We start from the raw sequence: 24,527 nt of genomic DNA on the forward strand, positions 1-24,527 counted from the left end.
GTTAATGACTTGAAGTTAGCGGTTACTTGAGATTTTTTTAGCTGAAATTTACGTCACTTTTTTTGAGAGGGTAAAGAAAATTTATTACACTTAACTACTTATTTGACCAGAAATTTTTAACTTGATCTTATCAGAAAATTTAAATTTTTTGTTTCATTTTGAAAAAATATAGTTTGAACGCAATACATCTGTATTTTATCTGGCTCTAATATTTTGTTGAATTGCTTGAATTGGCAAAGAAGAAATAACATTTTTTTGAATATATTCAATATTTATGTCAATTTAAATCTTGCTTTTCATTTTGATTAGTTCTAAATTTCATTTTAACTTAAACTTACACGATTGCATCTTGCTCAATTATTAGATATCATCAATAGCAGCAAATTAGAAAATTAAATCTTAAACCTCATCCAAAGTATATATAATTAAGCCAAGCTATAATATAATGTACACCAAATTGGATATTATACATGAGCGACAGATTGAACAAAATTTTCTTAAAATTATTACCATAATGTGAGAAATTTCACCAGTTGAAACTCACAAAATGAGTAGACATCTGAATCCAAATTCACATTTTAGTATTGCTAGTAGGCTTATGTAAGATTTGTTGAAAGCTTGTGGTTAAACACATTGCTTGTTTTGTCCGTCATCAATATATGGTTGGAATGACTTAAGGGATGGCCAATTCCACCTCTATAATTAATTAATCTTTAATTTTAAGGCAATTTGTTATGTAAGCATTGTGTTCGAAATGAGACAACACAATTGATACAATGAATTAGGTCACAAGAAACAAAGGAGGAAACCACATGGCCAGAAAGGTTTACAAATACTAGTACTACTATCTTTTGTTGGTGTTTTATTTTGTTTCATTTAAACATGTTGTCATGTTGATGATGATTTAATTTGGTGAAAAGTTAGTCAATAATTCATTAGTATGTTCACAAAGAAAATGATTATAGTCAAATTATCATAAATGAGTTAGTAGTGTATATTCATATCGGTGTTGGTGTTTGCGTGAATGATTTGAATTCGATATATATTTATTTTCGAAGTTGGATGCCAATATATAAAACAGTTTTAGAGATATTTTTCTATTTGATGGATGTATATGATATATATTTTCGAAGTTGGATGCCAATATATAAAACAGTTTTAGAGATATTTTTCTATTTGATGGATGTATATGAACAACTACAATAAATAGTGGATTGCATATATGACAACCATGGTATATTAATAAATACACCTCTTTTTCTCGTTACTTAATTTTTTTATTCAATCACATTCTTGACGGGATTGCATAATTATTTTAATAATTAAATAAATCTTTAGGTTGTGATGATGAAACCTTTTGCAACCACTCAATTTGCTAGTAAATGCGCATTATGTTGGCTTAGTAGTAGGTGATAAAAAGTGACATTCAACTAATATTTCGTTAATTATGGAATAATGTTTTGTTAAAAATGAAAAAAAACAATAGTAGTAGTATACTAGTGGAGTATATGCCAAAACTAAAATGATGGTGAAATAATAACCAATAAACTCTAATTCCACTTATATACAGAAAAGTTGAACCTGGGTAATTATTTCCAAAAACAACTTCAGTCTGAAAAGAAAAAGACAATTCCACTAGATTTAGGTTATTTTAAGCCACATATAACCATTATTGCCTATTAGTAATATTTTACCCAATGTAATGATAAGTTTATTTCCAACAACAAACTTAAAACTTATGTTTTCTAGCCAAATAATTCCTTAATCTTGTAAAATGCAATCCAAATAAAAACTCAAAAAGACGATAATGTTTTTGCATCAAATTGAGGAGCTTACAATTAAAAAACCAAGACTTTTCCGATACTTTATTAGATTAAATCATGATACTAACTTGATCTAAGAACAAGCAAACATTAACAAATGATTCCACATTATAAATTTGTCTACTACCAATCTTTAGGTTGTGATGAAACTATAGACCAGCAAAAGATCTAGTCACGGAGAGGTCCGAGACGTCCAAAGACCTCTCGTCCTCCTCCCTCATGGCGCCAATCGCGAGCGCCACCTGTCTCATACTCGGTCGCGCCTCAGGGGGTTTAGCCACGCACTTGATGGCAATCCTAAGCAAACGCACCATCCTCTCCTCGTTGATGCATTCCTGCATCAAGTCCTTATCGAACACTTCCACCGTCCACTCCTCCCTGACCACGGCCACCACCCAGGTCGCCAGGTCCAAGCCCTCGGTGAGAACCATCCTCCCAGTGAGGAGCTCGAGCAGAACCACCCCAAACGCGTAACTGTCTACTTTGAAAATAGCCTTGTAGTCCTCCTGAGCCTCCTGAAGGGCGCCATTCGCAAGAATGCCGCCCTTCTGGTCCTGGCCCTGGTCCAGCATCAGCCCATATTCGCTGATGCTGGGCTCCATATTCTTGTTCAACAGAATGTTGGATGATTTAAGGTTTCCGTGAGGAATCCGATCGTACTGCAGCTCGTCGTGCATGTACGCTAACGCGTCAGCTATCGTAGCAGCAATAGACAGCCTGCTGGTCCAGTCCAGCGGCTGTCTGTTACTGCTGGTTCCTATCATTTTCAAACAAATCGTGATCATATTAAACAAAAACAGTTACTATAATTCCAATCAAGAAACTAAGAAGGGAGAAGCTTCCTACCATGAATGTGTTTGAAGAGATTTCCATTCTGCTGAAACTCATACACAATGAGCTTCTCCTGTCCAGAACTATAATAGGCAACAGCAGGCATAACATGGGTGTGTTTCACCTGATTAAGCCTCTTCATCCTCTGCCTAAACTCCCCACTTGAAATCTGCCAATCCTTAATCCTCTTCACTGCAAGAACCATCCCATGATCCTCACACACAACCTTGTAAACACTCCCATGGCTCCCTCTCCCCAGAAGCTCCGCGGGCGCCTTGAGCAGCTCGTCGAACCTCATCCCGTTCCCCTCCCCGCTCGCCACCATCATCAACGAGGCCGAGGCCGACATCTGACCGCTCTCCGCGCTCAAATACTCATTTTTCCCCTCCTTCACCTCCACCGCCGGCTTGATCACGCTTTCCACACCAGCACCTTCGCCTCGCTTCGACTTTTTCGCCTTCTTCCTGAGCCATATGAGGACGAGAAGCACCGCGACGAAGGCGATCGCCACGTATCCCATGTACATCAGGATCTGTTTATTCGTGAGACCTTCCTTTTTGACGTGTGGCGGAGGCGGAGGCGGAGGAGAAGGCGGAGGCGCGCTGGGAGCTGACTCAGCGGCGGCAACTGAAGAGCAATTATCAGTCAGCGGAGGGCCGCAGAGCTCTGGATTGTCTAAAAAGCTTCCCGGCGGCAGGCCACGTGCCCCGACCGGGATGAGACCGGAGAGGCGGTTGTGGGACACGTTGAAGACGCGGAAACGCGTGAAATCGAGGTCTGGTATCTCGCCGTGGAAGTTGTTTTGTTGGGCTAGGAACGCGGTGAGGGTGCTCATGCGTGAGAGATCAGGCAAGGGTGCGGAAATGTTGTTGGACGATATATCTAAGTGGGCGAGGGCGGAGCAGTTGGAGATGGCGGGAAAATTGAGCGAAGAGCGGAGGGAATTTCCGGCGACGTTGATGATGGAGAGGGAGCGGGAGAGGGAGAGGCAGAGGGTTCCGGGGTCGAAGACGCCGGAGAGGGCGAGGGCGGCGAGGTCGATTTTCTGCACGTGGAGGAGGTGTTTATCGCACGTGACGCCGCGCCATTTGGCGGTGCAGGGGTCGGAGGTGGAGTTCCAGCCGGAAATGGTGGTGTTGTTGTTGTTGTTGCCGGAGAGTTTGGAGAAGAAATCGAGGAGGGAATCTCTCACCAGATTCTCCTCTGATTTCGCTAGCTGCAATAGAAGAATAAGAAGAAGCGTAACTGCGATTGGGAAATGCTTCATGGTGTGTGAAAGTGATGAAGATGGAGAGAGAAGATGATATGAGCAGCATTGCGGAGATTGCCAAGAGACTTTGATGAAGTCTGGGGAAGAAGAGTCCACGCAGATCGTGTTGGAATTAATTAAGGTGCCGGCGAGAGATGCTTGGTTCAGTTAGTGTTGATTCTTGATTTCTCAAATGGGTACTACGATAACGACGTTTTCAGCCTCATTCATTTAGTGATCATCGTAGTTGAACAAATATAGCTGGTTCGGTTCGATTTGTCGTGTTTGAGTTTATTGGTTTGGGACCGAATTGTTGGTTAATTATTTGGTTTGATTCATTCTCAAATAGGATTTGTCATTCGTGGTGATTGGATTGATAGAGGTGATATATATAGTTTATTGGGGTTCAAGAATAGTCTATTTACGATTTCAATGGTGAAACTATACTCGGTCAGTTCAAGAATCGCCGCTTTACGTTTTCAACAGAGGTGATTTTGTTTATTTAACCGATCAAGGACAGTTACGCCAGATTAGTTTCAAGCCAAACCGAAGGGGTGCATGATGCATGCAATTAGTATTTGTTTTTTCAATTAATCATATTAATCAAGGACAATCATGTGACAAATGTAATTCCGGAAAAGGGCATCTTTCCACCTGCAAATGTCCAAATCTGTCACACTAATATACGCCGTAAATAAAAACATAGATAGATACAGCCCAACATCAGACAGTAGTAAGTCTGATTGTGCAAGCATTACATCCAAGTTGAGTAATAAAACTAGAAATTTGGAACTCAAATGGATATTCATACCACCCCACCTGCACACTATAGTAACCATTCATGATACAGTTAATTATAACAAAGCAATGGATCACTGGTTTTGCCACCTAAGGATCCGCATGCCCCGCCACTTCGTCCTCGCTTTCACTCCGCCCGTCACTGTAGGCCTCGTTGTCGCTCACTTCCTCATCACTATCACTCGTGCTATTATCGGCATGATTCTTCTTTGCATACCGGTCACAATACTCTGGATCAAGCGAGAAAAAAGATCGTGAGATACCAATAGCAACTCACCATTTACGGGCATTGGCCTTTTTCTAGTTTCTCTTTTCGAGACAGAATGAGAGGACGTAGTACCCTTGACTTTTTGGTCGTATTGCTCTTTGTCTTTCATCATCAGAGATGCGGCATCACCGTTGAGTGGGTCCGAAGGGTTAGGATAGAGAAGAAGCTGGGGGAGGAAAACCTCGAACACATTCAACAGATCTGCATAAGGATATATACATTTTGTTAAGCCAATGCAATGTCGGTCTCGTGACATAATTCGATACCAACTATAGTCGTGAAACAGCAATGGAGCTGGGATTTTAAAGTGAGGGATCCCGAATTTGCAAATGTCGGGATCTATAATCAACTGATTTGAGCTTACCATACATTGGACTCCACGACTGGTTGATGACATCCAAGCATACCGAACCTGACCTATCATCCAAACATTTGCACAGATAAACATGATAACATACATGAAAAAGCTGCTAAAGGGTCATAAAATTAAATGATACTCCATGATAAATGGATTTCAGGTATACTCTCCAAGTGCCAAAGTTCGTGTATATAATAACAGAACTACTAAGTAACTTTCTGCGTATCCACATCCGAATTGTTCACATGCATCAAAAGGCAGTTCCGTGATTGAAAGTTAGCAGGAAGAGGCTTATATTCCTTTGAAACAGCTGCAACGAAAAACGCATGGGAACTTACAGCTCGTCAACATTGGGGTGGAAGATTTTGTTGACGAACCCAATCGAAGGTGATTTGTAAGGATAAGCATCGGGAAGTTCCACGCGAACTTTCCAAACTCCACCTTCGTATGGACCTACAATCGCAGGACCACCCTCCTCAAACTTGTGATCAATTTTATCGGAACTCCAAAATGATCCATCATCAGTCAATGATTTACGTACCAAAAGCATCTACGTGAACTAATGACTTTCCAGAAGGCCAAACAGAATAAAATTTATGCACTCAGAAGTATAAAGCAACAACCAATTGTGAATAAAAATTTAATCTAGTTGTGATATTGTCAATTAGGTTGTTCATAAAAGGATAGAAATGAGAAAATGAAAGTGACACATAATTAAACAGCATCACCAACATGATATTAAGAGAAGTCAAGTGTAGAAAATGAAGTCATATCAAACGGAAGCGATCGCATGCTAAAGTAGGGTGGCATTACTTTCTTTTGGGCCATGAAATTCCACATTGAACTCGTTGATGCCATCATTTATGGGCTCCACAGTGTAGTCACTCATCATTCTACAACAAAAACATTAGGTTAGGTAAAAGAATCCGGAGTTCCGTATTAAGAATGGAGATATCTCCGATGAATGCAACATGAAGAGGGAAATATTAACTATCGTTGGTCAATCAGAATGGCAAACATGAACTGGATAACTCTAGAGATAGTTGTTAGAGGTAGAGCAACTATCCAAAAACCACTTACAATTTCATGACATCCATATCACGCCTTTTGCTGGGAGAAGACATTTTGTGAAAAGCTATCCTTCGACTGCAAAACAAGGAAAAAGTGAAAACAGATCTAAAGTTATTTAGTGGAGTACAACTTAAAGAAAGAATTGTAAAGAGTGAAAAAAGAATGGAATCATCACAAGCATGCTAATAGCTAGAAGAATTTTCTAGAAACAAAACCCTGAATTGCAGGTTTGAGAAACAAGATATATATAGACAACTATTACTACATAAAAACTAAACTCCCAACTTATTTCGAAGACCATTTGGCAGGAGGTAAGGATGAAACTAGATAATGCTACTTAAATTCGTATTGTGAGAAGAAAGACCTCGAGACATCTGCAGTTTGGTGGAACCTCCACCTTGCATTTGCAATAACGAACACTGATTCACACCCTTTAAGTAATATGGATTCAATACTGAACTTATGACATTTCGAGAGATGATTCACACCCTTTTAAGTAATAAGGATTCAACACTAAACGAAGGATATCAATAGCGCCGAACGAAGCATATCAACAGCCTTTCTGGCATAGACTAGGGATTGATGGAGTACCAAAACTCCCAAAACACTCAAACACCTCAATCTCTAGCACTATAGAACAACGACGTTTTATGAGTTTTAGTTTCCATTTCAACTATGTTCCTGGCTTTGTTTTCCAGAAACTCAATGGTACCTATACTCATTCACCTATTCAATGATTCCAATGCAGCAATTAAGTTCATACTAATACAATTCTCATAAGCTTTATCAAGTGCAACTAACAAATTCAATAAAGGGAACACTTTTTTCAAATTTTTTGCAGTTAAAGCTGATTAAGTTAATATCTGCATTCTCTAACTTGCACAAATCTTCAATCACATAGCAAAAACAACAGCACAGAATTTATTTAACCAATCATCGGAAAAGAGGGAAAACTGCAAAATCACAAGAGCCCAAATCGCCATTGAATCCAAACAACATCAAAAGCATCCAATCACACTCCAATATCCAAAAATGAAGAATCCCACAATCCTAAATCATCGCATTTCCAAGCATTAATTAGCAGAAATGAACACTCAAAACTAACCCAGGAGAAGAGAGAGAACAATAGGATCGAGGAGTAGATCAAGAACGCCAGTCAGATTAAATGTTAAGGCCTGCAATATGTTAGGTGTGTTGAAGAAGCTATGAATGTGATGATGAGATATGAAGGGCATATGTCGACATTGCACAACCACTATAAAAAATCGATGTTTCATAAGATTTAGGCATTCAGGTTCACGTGCTGAGTCGGTGAAGAGATAATATGGCTTTCCTTTAAATTGCAAAAAGCTTGACATTCGAAAAATGCATTCTTTTAATTCTGTGGTAAATTGATGGCTGCCGATTTTGGCTCTTCTCCACCAAATCTTGAACGCGCGATTCTATTTTTGCCTCATTGTTGCAGAAAGATTTCTTAAAAAATACTTACTAGATAAACACAATACACTGAATTGGGTGTATGTGTTTGACAAAATATTTCTTATCAAAATTAATACTCCACCTTTCAAATGAATCTGGACAACTTATCTACAAAGAATTACGAGAAAATTGATTATATTGTTAATTTAAAAGTGTAAGTAATTGTATATATATTGTTTGTATTTATAAATGGTGCTATTCAAAAATTGCCACTAAAAATGGTGGTAACGACTCCAAAGTCGAGGAGAAATTACACAGTGTTTTTATAATTGGTGAAGACAATAAATATTGAAAACACATATTATGTGTATTCTTATCGAAAATGTTAGATGAAAAAATACCACATAATTCCATATGTAAAAATTTTATAAGTATTATGAAAAAAGTCTCGATCAATCGGTAACCCAATCAATAAGAAACTGGCTAAAACACTACTGAAATGCAAGGCCAATATACTTGCGTGTTTGTCTGTTTGACGCAATGATAATTTATCAGTTATCACCCAAGTATAAAAAATCAACATAATAACAAGACTCAACAGCTACTAAATAACTATGTGAGTAATAAAATTAAGTTCATCCACGACGTTGTCACTAAATCATCCCTTAACCGTCTCTTAAATTATTATTCATGGTCACACTGTATTTTTTTACTTCATCTCTTAATTAAGGAACGAAACCTGTAACTCTCTATCTCTTAACCGTCCCTTAAATTACTATTCATTCAATTTCATTTTTTATTTATTTTTTTCCAACAAATTCAATTAATAAAAAACACACTTCATTAAAAATAAAATAACATTACAACATAAAATTCGTAAAAAATTAAAAAAAAACATAATTAAAAATCCTAAAAAAATTAAAAATATATAATTTAATGTCATCCGCCAAAGTTTGCCCAAATGTGCTCCATTAGATCATCTTAGAGTTGGGCGTGGGCGGAAGAGTCACGTGTCCTTGCCTGAATAGACAAACGTTCTTGTATAGACGGATGCACTCCACTTCGAGGCGGACTACTGGCGGTTGAGCTTCCGGAGGCTTCAGGGTCGAACCAATTTCCCGCCTCGGGTCCTTCGTTTTGGACAATCATGTTGTGCAAGATTATGCACGTATACATGATGTCGACCATGCTCTCCATGAATCACGTACGAGCCGGAGCTTTGATAATGTTGAAGCGCGCTTGGAGAACCCCGAACGCCCGCTCCACATCCTTCCGAGCAGCCTCCTGCTTCTGCGCAAAAAGCGTCTGCTTTGCGTTCACAGGCCTAGTGCACGTCTTCACGAAGGTTGGCCACTTCGCGTAGTTGCCGTCGGCAAGATAGTACCTCATTTTATAGCTCCGGTTGTTAGCGGTGAAGTTGATGGCCAGCGCTTTACCATCCAAAACTTCGGCGAAGAGGTCGGATTGGTGGAGCACGTTTATGTCGTTGTTCGAGATCCATAGCCGGTAGTCGGCAACGGGTTCACAACCATGGTGATGCCGTTGGCAAGATATTTGCTGGTCCTGATGATGTGGCATGAGGATTTTTAGTGCTGATGATGTGGCAGGAGGAGTTTGTGGCTGAGCTATTACTGGGTGAAAGCTATTGTGGATGCTCTAAGAGCACGCAGAAAATTGGAGCCGGGTCCACAACCATGCTCGTTGGCAACAGCACGATTGTGGATGCTCTTGCGCGGGTCGCTTTCGAAGGTCCCCAATGTAGGCCCCTCCAAGTTGAGAAAGCACTCCTGACTCCACACTCCACTACCCTATAAGTCTATAATATCAAGTGCAACATCGACTGAAACGGAAAATAAAATTGCCCCAAAAAAAAACATTGCGTGCGCCGGCAACACGCTCAGGCGAACAAAAAAGAAAAAGATGGCGGCAGGCGGGCGGAGCAGCTACTGCTACCGCGAAGCGCTCCCCTTCGGCGCCATGGTGTCGATGGAGTGCCTCAACGTCGGTCTCAACACGCTCTTCAAGTTCGCCGCCGATTGCGGCATGAGCCGCCACGTCTTCCTCGTCTACGCCTACGCCGTCGCCGCCCTCCTCCTCCTCCCCTCCCTCTTCTTCTCCCGCCGCCGGTGCGTCGATCTGCCCCTCCTTTTAATGCTTTATTTATCTCGATCAATCTCCCCCGCCTTTTAATTAATTTATTTGTTAATTAATTGATTCTCTGTTTTGATTTGAGATCGCGATTGCTGCCGTCGCTGAATTCGTCGATACTGCTGAAGATGTTCCTGCTCGGAGCCGTGGGGTGAGTCGCCCTCCCTCGATTGTTGTTAATTTCAATTGATTGATTTTGCGTGTTATTTGTGGAAGGTATGCATCGCAGATAATGGGGTATACCGGCATCAATTACGGCTCTCCCACGCTGGCTTCCGCCATGAGCAACCTCGCTCCGGCCTTCACTTTCCTGCTCGCTGTCATTTTCAGGTCATTTTACTTTACTATCTAATTACTCCTTGCTACACTGTTTTTGTCCTTTTCTCGTCTAAATTGTTTATAGAAACAAAAATTTATTAAACTTCAGCCTAAATAAATATGAATTTGAATCCATGAAGCATATAATTCGGACCTCATGAATTGAAGAAGCGTGGTTTCGTGGTAACAATAATTGGACTTTGCTTTTATTTATTTTTATTGGCATCAACTATGTTGCGTGTTTTAAGCCATTCTCTTTTCTTTTTTTTTTGGTCTATGCCAATAAGCCATTTTTTATTAATAAGAATACGACTAGTTGAATATTAAAAAGTGAAGCTACGCACAAAATTAATATACACAAGGTTATTAATTAACACCCCCACCCCACCCCACCCGACCCAACCCCACACCAATAATAGTTAGACCACCTCCATCCGTGACGATGGAGGGAGGGTCACTCATATAGGACAAAAAACAAATAAATAAAAATAATTCTAAATTATATTAACCAAATCCAACCTCCTCTTTCATTGTCAACCTGCTGGCCCAAGCAAAAAGTGGAGGTCATGTACACATGGCACAATCCTATTGGTCAATATTGAAATACTTTTACTTTTATTTATTGATTTATTTTATTACTAGTTGTACAAATTTGGTTATTGTATAAATTTGTAATTATATTTTTATTGCAATAAGAAATATATTTATCCATATATAGATTTACATTTTTAATCTTGAACATTTTACACTAAATTAATTTTTTATTTTTTTATTACTTTTAGTTAAGAATTTGTTTTATTCAATTATTATTATATTTATCCATATATCCTTCCAATACTCATTGTGAAACGTTCTTCCAAAAAAAGCCATTTGAATTAATTTATTTTAGTTATTAATTTAATTAATTTAATTATTATTATTATGTCTTTATATAGCATTTCAAAACTCATGTGAATTATTCTTCCAAACATTCATGTGAGCCCCTCTTCTGAAATTTAATGTTTATCTTGTTTAAGCTAGCTTTTTTTAACTCTTCATTTGTATTTTGGTTTGTTTATTTCTATTATCGCTTTGTATTTTTTAATGTGTGTAATTTATTATTATATTGTGCTTTAATTATTTGAATATCTAATATTTTCTGTTTTAAATTTGAATCATATATTTTTTTATTATAATTTTTAGACATTATTTAATATATCTAAATTAACTATAAATTAAAATATTAATATAAAATATATGAAAAATAAAATATTTAATTGGGTTGGGTTGGGGTCACTGATGGAAGTAAAAAAGTTGATGGAGGTTGAATTGGAGGAGAGTTGTGTATGTGGAGGATAGAGAAATGAATATTTTATTAAAAAGTTGATTGTGGTTGAGTTGGGTGAGTGTCACGGATGGAGATAGTCTTATTTCGAACGTACCCAATTAAAAAATAATCTAAAAAGGTGACTCAACTTATTTTAACACAAGTAGTACCCGCAAGTGTACGGGGGGCTAGTGTAGCAATCAGTAAGCAAGAGTATCGTATCCCACAGAGACAATTTTGTATCAGCTTAACTACCACGAACAAAGATCAACTACTATCTAGACAATCAAGTGCAGTTTTGTTTGTTCTAACAACTAATAAAAGCATATAATAAGCAAGTATCAATTAAGGACTAGAAAAGGCGGTGCGATAATGATATGAGAGATAATATGGAGAAAATGTAGAACTCAAGGATCCGATGCACAATTCCAAGCTCTTATCCAATTGATTCGCCTTACCTTTTGGTGTCTCTAGAGTTACTAAGTCAACCACGATTATAGATTAAACCCCCTCCCGAGGTGAGAAACCTGTAGATTAGATGCTAGAATTGAAGTCCCATTCTAATCCTAAAACCTCTAACTCCCAAAAGTTTGATTAGGTTAATGACCTCACTCAAAACCTCAACTCTCCCGAGTTCTATTGTATTAAGGTGTGATTTATTCTTCTTTCCGGATTAACTATTTCATCTCCCGATTAATCTAATTAATCATACACAATCAAGTGGTGATCAAGCAATTGAAAGGAATAAACCCAAGAATAATCAAATAACTACAAGAGCAAGGCAAGAACAAAATCAATCAGATAAGAACTATGAAATTAGTGCATCATCACCAAAAATTCTACAAGAAATGTTTAGCTACTCATGTTCATGATAAAAAACCATGTTCAACACATAGGAATTCAACAAAAACATGAATTAAAGATACTAAGTACTCCTGTGAAATCGATCTATGGAATGAAGCTTCAATCTTCCGATGTGGACTCTTCAAGCTTCAAATCTCTCTCTCCAAAGTGTTCTTGGGGGCTGTGGTAGGTGTGGTAGGCGGTAGGTGTCGTGTGTCTCGAACCCTAGGCTTTTTCTCTATTTCATACACTTCAAAAATCGCGTTTTCAGCTTCCAGACGCGTCAAGCTACAGTACCCGACCGGGTTGAATTGTTATACTGGAAATCTACCCGGCCGGGTCACCTTTTCAGACTCCTTGCTGGCCTCAGGCTCTACCCGGCCGGGTTGAATTATTGTACTGTAAATTCACCCGGTCGGGTCCCTCTTGTCGTGCCTCTCCTGCCTCTGAACGCTTTTTGCCCCATTTTCTCCTCTTTTCAGCTATCCTTCCTAGAACACTCAACAAAACACATAAAACTCCAGAGGGTAGAATAATCGGTTAGATGAAGACAATTTCGAGTGATAAAATTGACATTTAGCACTTCAACATACCAATTACACCTATGAAAATATGAGTTTGTCAACTCCCCCAAACTTAAAACCTTATTTGTCCTCAAATAACAAGAAGAAGATCACAAATAATAAACTCATATGAAGGGTGAAATTGGGCTTTGCTTCAGATTCATATTTTAAAAACAACGGCATGGAATGCAAAATCAATCAAACATTACCTTGAGTTACTGTCTCGTGTATCACTTGGTTCCAATGCCCTCGCAGGTTTATGAAGTGTAATAGTTTTTTTTTTTTAGAACACTCACTCTCAAGTGTATAGAAATTCAATAATAATCTCTCAAATCAAAATACAAGCAGTGTTTACCATAGGCTTGCTCAAAATCAAGCATCTCCTCTACTAGATTGTGAATATGAGTTTGAGATCGGAAAGGACTTTATTAAGGTTGTAGCGTGGCTCTTTGGAAGGTAGAGAATATTTTGGCTTAAGTGGCTAAAAGAATAGGAAGCACTAGTATCCCACAAATTACAGTTACCAACAAACAACCAGTTCCCAAAACGCATCTCAGAAAAGTAAGACTAGTGTCAAACTTCTTCCTGCCATCATGTCCCCATTTATTTAGGAACCCAACCAATGATCCTCTAGACTTCGTCTAGCTTATACCTCCATTTTTATTTTTCTTTTATTTTTCTTTTTTTTCCCTTACAAGCTTATCACTTTTGAGGGTAGTTTATAGTTATTCATCATCGGAACACTTTTTAGGCTAGGAGGGCTGACTAGGGATTAAGACAATTATGTACACTTGTGAAAGGGAGAACAAAGAGGGCCTAACGTCATCTCCTAAACTCACATTCACTATGTAGACTTAATATGATCGGGAGCAAGTTCTAGAAACAACAACAAGCATATGATAGTATCACACTGAAATGAAGGTTCGGCTCAAATCTCACTGGGAATCGGCATTGAACAAGCAAACAAGCAATTCACTCAAAAGCAAATCATAACCAATGACGCATATCCCCACCATTTTTACAAAGCATTCTCAGAAGAAATCGTCATAAGCGCCCAAAATAAACACCTCATAATATGAATAATTATATGATCAGTACATGCCCATATTCAAGTCCCACAGGAGGGACGTACACGAATCAAAAAGAAAAACAAAATAAAGCAAATAGTTCACAAATCATCCATGGAGATAGCGGGGAAGGAAGGGAAGCACCACCAATCCACGTCAGACTCCCCCAAACTTATTCAATACGAAGGAATGAATAAGTTTGAAAAGAGGTGGATGGGGTGTGATACCTCTAGTCGGAAGGTGGAGGAAATCTTGCGTAGTAGGCGCGGTAGAAGGCCTGCTCCTCCGCCCACCTAGCGTCACCTTGAGCTTGAAGGTGGTCTATTCGCTCCCCAAAGGAATCTAGTCGGGACTCCTGCTGGGCCCTCCAGATTTGGTTCTCCTCTCTCACCCGTTGTTGTTCAAGATGTATGCCTCGAATCCCGTCAGCTATCTCCGCCAATTGGCTGTCCCTAGATGGTCGGCCAACCGGACGTCTCCTCTTTGGCTGGCTGGGCTCGGCCTCCTCTTCATCTGCTTCCGTGTTTGGATCATCATCCTGAATGGGTAGGGGCTCGTCGGGTATCTCTGGGCGTGGGAAGTGATGTGTGCCCACACGCATTGGCCGCTGACCTGTAAATCCTTCGCCTTGTGGGGGGTCACTTGCTATTCTCGCCATATGATCCTCGGAGTTCATCCTCCAGTTGGCCTGATAGGTCCACCCTCCAACCGCGGTTAGCTGAGGGGAGGGGAATCTGAAAAACGTATTCGGGTCTATAACAAAGTACCCGGCGCCCCTGCTGTCCACAGTGATTATGCCTGATTTCTTCAGAACGTCCCAATCGATTGACATGCTCCCCGAATCTGGGTGACGCTCCTCTATGTCAACTTCAAAATGGAGGGCCAAGCGGGTGATCACACCTCCACAGCATAATTTCCCACTTTTCTTCTTCGCATGCCTCTCCAAATGTTTGATCATATAGTATCCAGTATTGATCCTTCGATGGGCCAACATGCCCCATAGCATGAAGAGTATATCTTGGGAAATGCTTCCCAGTTCCTTATGTGCTAACGGGAAACAAACCAAAGCCTTAGCCATGTACCTCAACACCGGGTTCCGAATGGAGTTGATTTTGGCACGGGATGGGGTAAAAGTAGGGCCCTGGCTAGACGTAGCCTCATCTAATGTAATGCGACCCCAGAAGTCGTGCCTGTTATAATCCTGAGGCTCTTCAGTATATCCTTCCTCATTATCATCGAGTAGCTCAAAGATAGAGTTGAACTCCGCCAAAGTGAGAGTGTGGGCGACATTGTCCAAGCGAAAAGTGATGGAGACCAATACCCTGTTGACGTAATTCACTTGGAGAGTGGATAGGAACTCCAAGGTTAAGGCCTTGTAAGATCCATAGCGGTGTGCAAAGAGAAAGTTAAGGTGGCCCGCTTCCCTGAGCGTTTCCCAAGATTCCTGAATGCCCATATCGGTGAGTAAGTCAACCACCGGGTACCGGGACGGCATACTATCCAAAAGTGCCAATGCTTCCCATCTGTTCTTCTCATCTCTGTTTCTTAAGGTCACATTCAAAGCCCGAGGGTTAGCAAAGTTGGCTCCTTGTTGTGGTTGATTTCAGGTACAATTTTAGATGGCCAACTTTGCTAACCCTCGGGCTTTGAATGTGACCTTAAGAAACAAAGATGAGAAGAACAGATGGGCAGCATTGGCACTTTTGGATAGTATACCATCCCGGTACCCGGTGGTTGACTTACTCACCGATATGGGCATTCAGGAATCTTGGGAAACGCTCAGGGAAGCGGGCCACCTTAACTTTCTCTTTGCACACCGCTATGGATCTTACAAGGCCTTAACCTTGGAGTTCCTATCCACTCTCCAAGTGAATTACGTCAACAGGGTATTGGTCTCCATCACTTTTCGCTTGGACAATGTCGCCCACACTCTCACTTTGGCGGAGTTCAACTCTATCTTTGAGCTACTCGATGATAATGAGGAAGGATATACTGAAGAGCCTCAGGATTATAACAGGCACGACTTCTGGGGTCGCATTACATTAGATGAGGCTACGTCTAGCCAGGGCCCTACTTTTACCCCATCCCGTGCCAAAATCAACTCCATTCGGAACCCGGTGTTGAGGTACATGGCTAAGGCTTTGGTTTGTTTCCCGTTAGCACATAAGGAACTGGGAAGCATTTCCCAAGATATACTCTTCATGCTATGGGGCATGTTGGCCCATCGAAGGATCAATACTGGATACTATATGATCAAACATTTGGAGAGGCATGCGAAGAAGAAAAGTGGGAAATTATGCTGTGGAGGTGTGATCACCCGCTTGGCCCTCCATTTTGAAGTTGACATAGAGGAGCGTCACCCAGATTCGGGGAGCATGTCAATCGATTGGGACGTTCTGAAGAAATCAGGCATAATCACTGTGGACAGCAGGGGCGCCGGGTACTTTGTTATAGACCCGAATACGTTTTTCAGATTCCCCTCCCCTCAGCTAACCGCGGTTGGAGGGTGGACCTATCAGGCCAACTGGAGGATGAACTCCGAGGATCATATGGCGAGAATAGCAAGTGACCCCCCACAAGGCGAAGGATTTACAGGTCAGCGGCCAATGCGTGTGGGCACACATCACTTCCCACGCCCAGAGATACCCGACGAGCCCCTACCCATTCAGGATGATGATCCAAACACGGAAGCAGATGAAGAGGAGGCCGAGCCCAGCCAGCCAAAGAGGAGACGTCCGGTTGGCCGACCATCTAGGGACAGCCAATTGGCGGAGATAGCTGACGGGATTCGAGGCATACATCTTGAACAACAACGGGTGAGAGAGGAGAACCAAATCTGGAGGGCCCAGCAGGAGTCCCGACTAGATTCCTTTGGGGAGCGAATAGACCACCTTCAAGCTCAAGGTGACGCTAGGTGGGCGGAGGAGCAGGCCTTCTACCGCGCCTACTACGCAAGATTTCCTCCACCTTCCGACTAGAGGTATCACACCCCATCCACCTCTTTTCAAACTTATTCATTCCTTCGTATTGAATAAGTTTGGGGGAGTCTGACGTGGATTGGTGGTGCTTCCCTTCCTTCCCCGCTATCTCTAAATCAAATTCCTGCAGTAAAAGGACCCATCTTATCAACCTCGGCTTGGCATCCACCTTGGCAAATAGGTGGCAGATGGCGGCATGGTCTGTGAACACAATAGTCTTCGCCCCGATGAGGTAGGGACGGAACTTGTCGAACGAGTATACAACCGCCAACATCTCCTTTTCTGTAGTAGTATAATTTGTCTGTGCCGGATCCAGTGTTCGGCTTGCATAGTAGATCACCCTGAATACCTTGTCTCTTTTCTGCCCCAAAGCCGATCCCACGGCTATGTCACTTGCATCACACATTATCTCGAACGGCTGTGACCAATCCGGTGAGATGAGCACGGGCGCACTCACAAGCGCCTTCTTCAATGTCTCGAATGCCTGCACACATTCAAGAGAAAATTCAAACTTTACATCCTTGGCAAGTAAATGACATAAAGGCCTTGCTATCTTAGAGAAATCCTTAATAAAACGCCTGTAAAACCCGGCGTGTCCAAGGAAACTCCTCACAGCCTTCTCATTGGATGGTGGTGGCAACTGCTCAATCGCCACGATCTTGGCCCTGTCCACCTCGAGTCCTCCTGCAGAGATCTTGTGCCCAAGCACAATACCGTCTCTCACCATAAAATGACACTTCTCCCAGTTGAGCACCAAGTTTGTTTCTTCACACCTCTGCAAAACACGGGTTAGATTTTCTAAACAATGATCAAAGGAACTACCATAGACGGAGAAGTCGTCCATAAATACTTCCATAATATCTTCCACCATGTCGTGAAAGATGGACATCATGCACCTTTGGAAGGTGGCTGGGGCATTGCACAGGCCAAATGACATTCTCCTGAAAGCATAGACACCATAAGGACAAATAAAAGCAGATTTATACTGATCCTCTGGGGCAATCAAGATCTGATTATATCCGGAGTAGCCATCTAGAAAGCAATAATACTCATACCCCGCCAACCTATCTAACATCTGGTCAATGAATGGGAGGGGAAAATGGTCTTTCCTAGTCGCAGCATTTAGGGCTCTATAATCTATGAATACTCTCCACCCGGTCACCAACCTAGTGGCTATCATTTCATCATCTCCCCCTTTCACTACTGTCATTCTCCCTTTCTTAGCTACCACTTGGGTAGGACTTACCCAATCACTGTCCGATATAGCATAAACAATCCCGGCATCTAACCACTTCAACACCTCCTTCCTAACAACATCTTGCATTATGGGGTTAAGTCTCCTTTGGTTTTGAGCTTTGGGTTTAGACCCCTCTTCTAAGAGAATTCTATGCATACAAACAGTAGGACTTATCCCCTTAAGGTCCGAGATAGACCACCCAATTGCACCCCTATGCTTCCTAAGCACTCTCAGCAATTTATCAAGTTCATTAGTATTGAGTGAGGATGATACAATTACCGGATAAGTAGCATTCTCCCCGAGAAATGCATACTTAAGGTGTGAAGGCAACGGCTTAAGCTCCTCTTTCTTCTTTTCTTTCTTCTCCTCCTCATTCGGATCCCTTAATGGCTGGAATTTCTGTCGAAACTTTGGGACTTCCTCAGCCGAGTTAAGAGCCCCTACAAAATTCAATAAATCATCATTAGGCTCAATAACATCAGTATAATAAGGAGAAAAGATAGATTGCGATAGGCATCGCTCCAATTGATCTTGTGGGAAGATGGCTCGGGCCACCCCTCTCACACAGTCATCGACCACTTCAACCATGTTGCAGTGCTCCACTCTCTTTGCATCCTCGTCATCATGTCTCTGCATTGCATTGTAGATAGAAAATGTGACGCTTTCATCATGAAGTCATTGACTTTGACGAGTATATCTTCAACAATCCTCCTAGGATACGACACAGATCGGTCGGCCATCTGGAGTGTGATGGTAGTGGGCCTCAGTGTCCCAATCTTCAACTTCTGAAAGAATGAGAACGGCATAAGATTAATGCTCGCTCCCAAATCACATAGAGCCTTGCCCACTTGGCTATCCCCCACGATGCATGATATAGTGAAGCTTCCAGGGTCTTTCATCTTAGCGGGCAACTTCTTCTGGATAATAGCACTGCAGCTCTCTGTCAGATTGACGGTCTCGTGCTCCACCCACCTCCGCTTCTTGGAGATCACTTCCTTCAAAAATTTTGCATAGCTAGGCATTTGTTGTAACGCCTCTACCAACGGAATGTTGATGTGCACCTTTCTGAATATGTCAAGAAACCTAGAGAAGTGATCATCTAGTTTCTTCTTCTGCACGCGCTGTGGAAAAGGGATCTTGACCTCAGCAGGGGGTGCAGGTATCACGGCACTCGCCTTAGGAGGCGGCACCTCTTCCACTGCTTCTTCTTCTTCCACCACCTCTTCTACAACTGTCTCTTCTCTAGAGATCCCCTCCTTCTCTGTAGGCATGGTTGGGCCTTCATAGCTCTTTCCACTCCTAAGATTGATGGCTTTGCAATCCTTAAAGTCTTTAGGATTTACAACCGTTTGTGACGGAAATTGGCCCGGTTGATGCTGAATACCCACGGCCTGTGAAACTGGCTCATCTGGTTATCGATGCTCTTCATGTGAATATTCATGTCATTCACATTAGCTTCAACCTGCACTAGCCGTTTGTTGGAGTCCTTCATGCACTCTCCCGTTTGCTTCATAAAGGCCATTAGCACATCTTTCAGCTCATCCTTCTTCGGTTCTACGATTTGGCCATTTGATACCTGGAATCCGGGTGGTGGTTGCAGGGCATTATTCGGGTTCCCGTAGGACAAGTTGGGATGCACCTTGTTCCCATAGTGGTTGTAATTGCCTCCTCCTTGGTTGGGGCGGTAATTGTTGAAATTTCTGTTGTTACCACCTTGATGAACGTAGTTCACATCTTCGACTCCTGGTTGCATCTCAGTCCCAACCTGACTCGTTCTCATATACCCAAGCTTGTCAGTTATGAATTCCAGCTGCTTGGATATTGCATTCATTCTATCATTATCGGAGGTGGATGCCACCCTATAAGATTTGCCTCTGTCGTTTCTCCATCCATCATCATTTGAAGCCACCCTCTCAATCACTTCAAGTGCTTCAGCTTCCCCCAATTTCAAGAGAGATCCTCCGGCGCTCATGTTTAGTTCACGCATTGCTTCCAGCGTGCCTCCCCTGTAGAAGGTTAAGATCTGTTGTCCCGGAGTTAGCCCGTGATTGGGGCATCTTCTCATCAGCTGCTTGAACCTTTTCCACGCCTCCATGATATTCTCCTGAGGGTGCATCTTGTATTGAATGACCTCAGCTTGGCGTTTGAGTGCCTCGCTAGGTGGATAGTATTTCTCCAAGAACAACTCCACCATTGCATCCCATGTGGGCACAGAGTTAGGACCCATGCTGTCATACCAGTCCTTTGCATCATCCTTCAAAGAGAATGGGAATAATCTGAGGCGAACTTGCTCATCTGTGACCCCGTTCGCCTTCACTGTATTGCTGATCTGTATAAACTTGGCGAGGTGCTTGTTGGCATCTTTTGAGCCTGTCCCACCAAATGCATTTGCTTCTGCCCTGTCTATCAACCCCGGCCTCAATTCGAAATTGTTGGCCGCTATCCCCGCATTGTTGACATGGGGATTAGTGACCTGTCTGTAGGCAAACTGATTCTGTACGGGCACTGGCCTCACATTCTGCTCATCCAATTGCCTCTGCATATCAGCCAACTGCAGACGGAGTGCACGAATGACAGGATCCTCATTGTTGTTCTCCTCCCCGTTATCCATTAGAATTGGGGAATGAGGCTCGTACTGGATAGGTGATGGAGGTGGAGATGGAGTGGGTGATGGAGTTCTCTGAATAGGAGAAGGTAGTCGCCTATGAGCGGGTGAAGAAACCCGATTCCTTTGGTTTAACCTTCTCTGTGCGTTCCTCCTTCTGTTGGTTGCTTCGATCTCGGGATCGATAGGCTCTAAAGGTGGACCTTTAGAACGCGTGTGCATACAACCTGAACAAGGAAACACATCTATTAGAGCACTCAAAATAAAAAGTAAAAATAAAGCAAGTAAAATCTAGACTAGTAATCTCAATTATTATCACGATATTAAGCTATAATGACACACAATTGTCCCCGACAACGGCGCCAAAAACTTGACTCAACTTATTTTAACACAAGTAGTACCCGCAAGTGTACGGGGGGCTAGTGTAGCAATCAGTAAGCAAGCGTATCGTATCCCACAGAGACAATTTTGTATCAGCTTAACTACCACGAACAAAGATCAACTACTATCTAGACAATCAAGTGCAGTTTTGTTTGTTCTAACAACTAATAAAAGCATATAATAAGCAAGTATCAATTAAGGACTAGAAAAGGCGGTGCGATAATGATATGAGAGATAATATGGAGAAAATGTAGAACTCAAGGATCCGATGCACAATTCCAAGCTCTTATCCAATTGATTCGCCTTACCTTTTGGTGTCTCTAGAGTTACTAAGTCAACCACGATTATAGATTAAACCCCCTCCCAAGGTGAGAAACCTGTAGATTAGATGCTAGAATTGAAGTCCCCTTCTAATCCTAAAACCTCTAACTCCCAAAAGTTTGATTAGGTTAATGACCTCACTCAAAACCTCAACTCTCCCGAGTTCTATTGTATTAAGGTGTGATTTATTCTTCTTTCCGGATTAACTATTTCATCTCCCGATTAATCTAATTAATCCTACACAATCAAGTGGTGATCAAGCAATTGAAAGGAATAAACCCAAGAATAATCAAATAACTACAAGAGCAAGGCAAGAACAAAATCAATCGGATAAGAACTATGAAATTAGTGCATCATCACCAAAAATTCTACAAGAAATGTTTAGCTACTCATGTTCATGATAAAAAACCATGTTCAACACATAGGAATTCAACAAAAACATGAATTAAAGATACTAAGTACTCCTGTGAAATCGATCTATGGAATGAAGCTTCAATCTTCCGATGTGGACTCTTCAAGCTTCAAATCTCTCTCTCCAAAGTGTTCTTGGGGGCTGTGGTAGGTGTGGTAGGTGTCGTGTGTCTCGAACCCTAGGCTTTTTCTCTATTTCATACACTTCAAAAATCGCATTTTCAGCTTTCAGACGCGTCAAGCTACAGTACCCGGCCGGGTTAAATTGTTATACTGGAAATCTACCCGGCCGGGTCACCTTTTCAGACTCCTTGCTGGCCTCAGGCTCTACCCGGCCGGGTTGAATTATTGTACTGTAAATTCACCCGGTCGGGTCCCTCTTGTCGTGCCTCTCCTGCCTCTGAACGCTTTTTGCCCCATTTTCTCCTCTTTTCAGCTATCCTTCCTAGAACACTCAACAAAACACATAAAACTCCAGAGGGTAGAATAATCGGTTAGATGAAGACAATTTCGAGTGATAAAATTGACATTTAGCACTTCAACATACCAATTACACCTATGAAAATATGAGTTTGTCAAAAGGGGATGTAGAATAGTGATGTTTCTATCCTATTTTTGTGTGGTTCGAATCTTCGACTTTGTTAGCGGAAAGGGATGTAAAATATGCTAATGCTGATTTTTGAATTCAAGGGTATATGTACTTTTACAAAAATCAATTTTTGGCAAAGATATTAATTATTGAGCTTTATATAATATTTTTTATTTGTATAGCTAATCGTCATGAAATAATAAAATTGATAACATATTATAATTGCTTAACGAGGTAAAACTTAAGCATCAAATTTAATACATGACAAAATTCTCATTGACTAAAAATTCTTGGGTTAAATAAAAGTGTCAAATGCACGCTTTTGAATAACATACGAAAATGACAAAATGAGCCCACTTATAAAGGAAATAGCTAATGCCGCAGGATGGAAAAGGTGGAGTTATCGAGCAGGACGAGCCGGGCTAAGCTTGCCGGCACAATCATCTCCATATCAGGAGCATTTGTTGTAACATTTTACAAAGGTCCTACCATCAATGCCTCATTTTCATCCTCTCCACCTTCATTGCACCAACTAGTACTCGACTCACCTCGATCAGACTGGATCATTGGCAGCCTATTCCTCACCGTTGAATATATGCTTGTGCCTGTGTGGTACATTCTTGTGGTAACTAACTTACCTACCTTCTCAACTCCAACATATTTATTACGATTTCTCTATGATTGTCCTAAACCTAAATATAACTTGTATATAGACGCATATTATGAAAGAATACCCTTCGGAGTTCACCATCATCTTCTTCTACACATCTAGCGTGAGCGTTCTAGCTGCAATCGCGGGGACTTTTGCAGAACCGGACTCTAGTAAATGGATGATCAGACCTAATGTTGCTTTGGTCTCTATGTTATGTTCGGTAAGTGGTGAAGAATGTGTAGTTTTCGTGTATGTTTCCTTCGTTTCATGGTGTGGATTTTTATGTATAGGGTGTCTTCAACTGTTGCATAAACAACTCTGTTCATTCTTGGGCGTTGCACTTGAGAGGTCCCGTCTATGTCGCCATGTTTAAGCCTCTCTCGATCGCCATAGCTGCAGCCATGGGAGTTGTCTTCCTCGGTGACACTCTTTATCTTGGGAGGTAGTACTAAATTTCTCAAGTTATACAACAGGGGATTCTGTTTTTATGTTTTATATATATCTCATTATAATTTTGATGGTGATTTTAGTATAATTGGAGCGACGATAATAGTGATCGGGTTCTATACCGTGATGTGGGGCAAAGCGCAAGAAGAGTTTGGCGAGTTTGTGATCGAAACGACGACGGATTTGGAGTCGTCTATGGATCAAAACCATCCGTTGCTACAAAAAAGCTACAAAAGCCATGGCTTGCAGAAGAAGTGAAGTCATACTTGCTAAAGGAAATTATATAACCACCATAAGTAGATGGTTGTGGCCATTTGATTATTTAGAATTGTTAAGAGAAAAATATATATAATGGTAATGTTCATGATATATGTTTATTGTGTCTATAGGAAAGTAATGGAGTAAACTTTTAAAGAAGAAAATGATGAATTATGTGACATAAAGAGTATAAATTGGTATATTGAGGGGTAGTATTTACAAATAAAAAGAGTCTAGATTTAATGGACATTTAAAATGGCATTCAAAATTGGAAATGTCATAGTCATGAATCATTAACCACAGTATCCGATCATAGTTAAATTTTACTAGTACTATTTAATGTGAATTAAGTTGGAAGGAACACCAATAATGTTATTGTGAGTTAGGCCATGATGTGGAATTCTCTAAAAGTGACATGGAGGGAATTTTATATTGGCATTCTGATAAAATATTACTAGTATAAAATAGAGTATATAGAAGCATTCACACCAGACAAATTTTATATTGCCATTCTGATAAAACTATATAAAAGAGTATATAGAAGCCTTCACAATAGGCAAATGTATTGGTGTATTTTAATTATTTT

General features: G+C 41.1%; 3 protein-coding genes across 4 annotated transcripts; 1 reads left to right on the forward strand and 2 right to left on the reverse strand.

The window, feature by feature from the left end:
• Positions 1-1,818: 1,818 nt before the first annotated feature.
• LOC121770696 (probable inactive receptor kinase At2g26730) lies at positions 1,819-4,299 on the reverse strand. The gene is made up of 2 exons (XM_042167463.1): positions 2,670-4,299; positions 1,819-2,580 (listed from the first exon to the last, which is right to left on the reverse strand). Exons 1-2 carry the CDS (start codon positions 3,919-3,921, stop codon positions 1,973-1,975), a joined length of 1,860 nt encoding a protein of 619 aa, XP_042023397.1. The 5' UTR covers positions 3,922-4,299; the 3' UTR covers positions 1,819-1,972.
• A 234-nt stretch (positions 4,300-4,533) lies between these two features.
• LOC121770853 (ubiquitin-conjugating enzyme E2 5-like) lies at positions 4,534-7,856 on the reverse strand. The gene is made up of 7 exons (XM_042167632.1): positions 7,504-7,856; positions 6,408-6,473; positions 6,141-6,220; positions 5,666-5,780; positions 5,334-5,386; positions 5,042-5,170; positions 4,534-4,931 (listed from the first exon to the last, which is right to left on the reverse strand). The coding sequence occupies exons 2-7, from the start codon at positions 6,449-6,451 to the stop codon at positions 4,792-4,794; spliced, it is 561 nt and encodes a 186-aa protein (XP_042023566.1). The 5' UTR covers positions 6,452-6,473; positions 7,504-7,856; the 3' UTR covers positions 4,534-4,791.
• A 1,797-nt stretch (positions 7,857-9,653) lies between these two features.
• On the forward strand, positions 9,654-24,138 carry LOC121771721 (WAT1-related protein At3g28050-like). Of its 2 annotated transcripts, none has more exons than XM_042168575.1 (6): positions 9,654-9,943; positions 10,051-10,116; positions 10,182-10,295; positions 22,969-23,209; positions 23,298-23,456; positions 23,527-23,682. In XM_042168575.1, exons 1-6 carry the CDS (start codon positions 9,738-9,740, stop codon positions 23,680-23,682), a joined length of 942 nt encoding a protein of 313 aa, XP_042024509.1. In that variant the 5' UTR covers positions 9,654-9,737. The 2 variants fall into 2 exon arrangements, with proteins under 2 accessions (XP_042024509.1, XP_042024510.1); XM_042168576.1 differs by adding an exon at positions 23,767-24,138 and having other exon boundaries at positions 9,803-10,116; positions 23,527-23,678.
• Positions 24,139-24,527: the final 389 nt, after the last annotated feature.

The sequence above is a fragment of the Salvia splendens genome, chromosome 16 (genome assembly GCF_004379255.2).
Source record: "Salvia splendens isolate huo1 chromosome 16, SspV2, whole genome shotgun sequence".
NCBI lineage: Eukaryota > Viridiplantae > Streptophyta > Magnoliopsida > Lamiales > Lamiaceae > Salvia > Salvia splendens.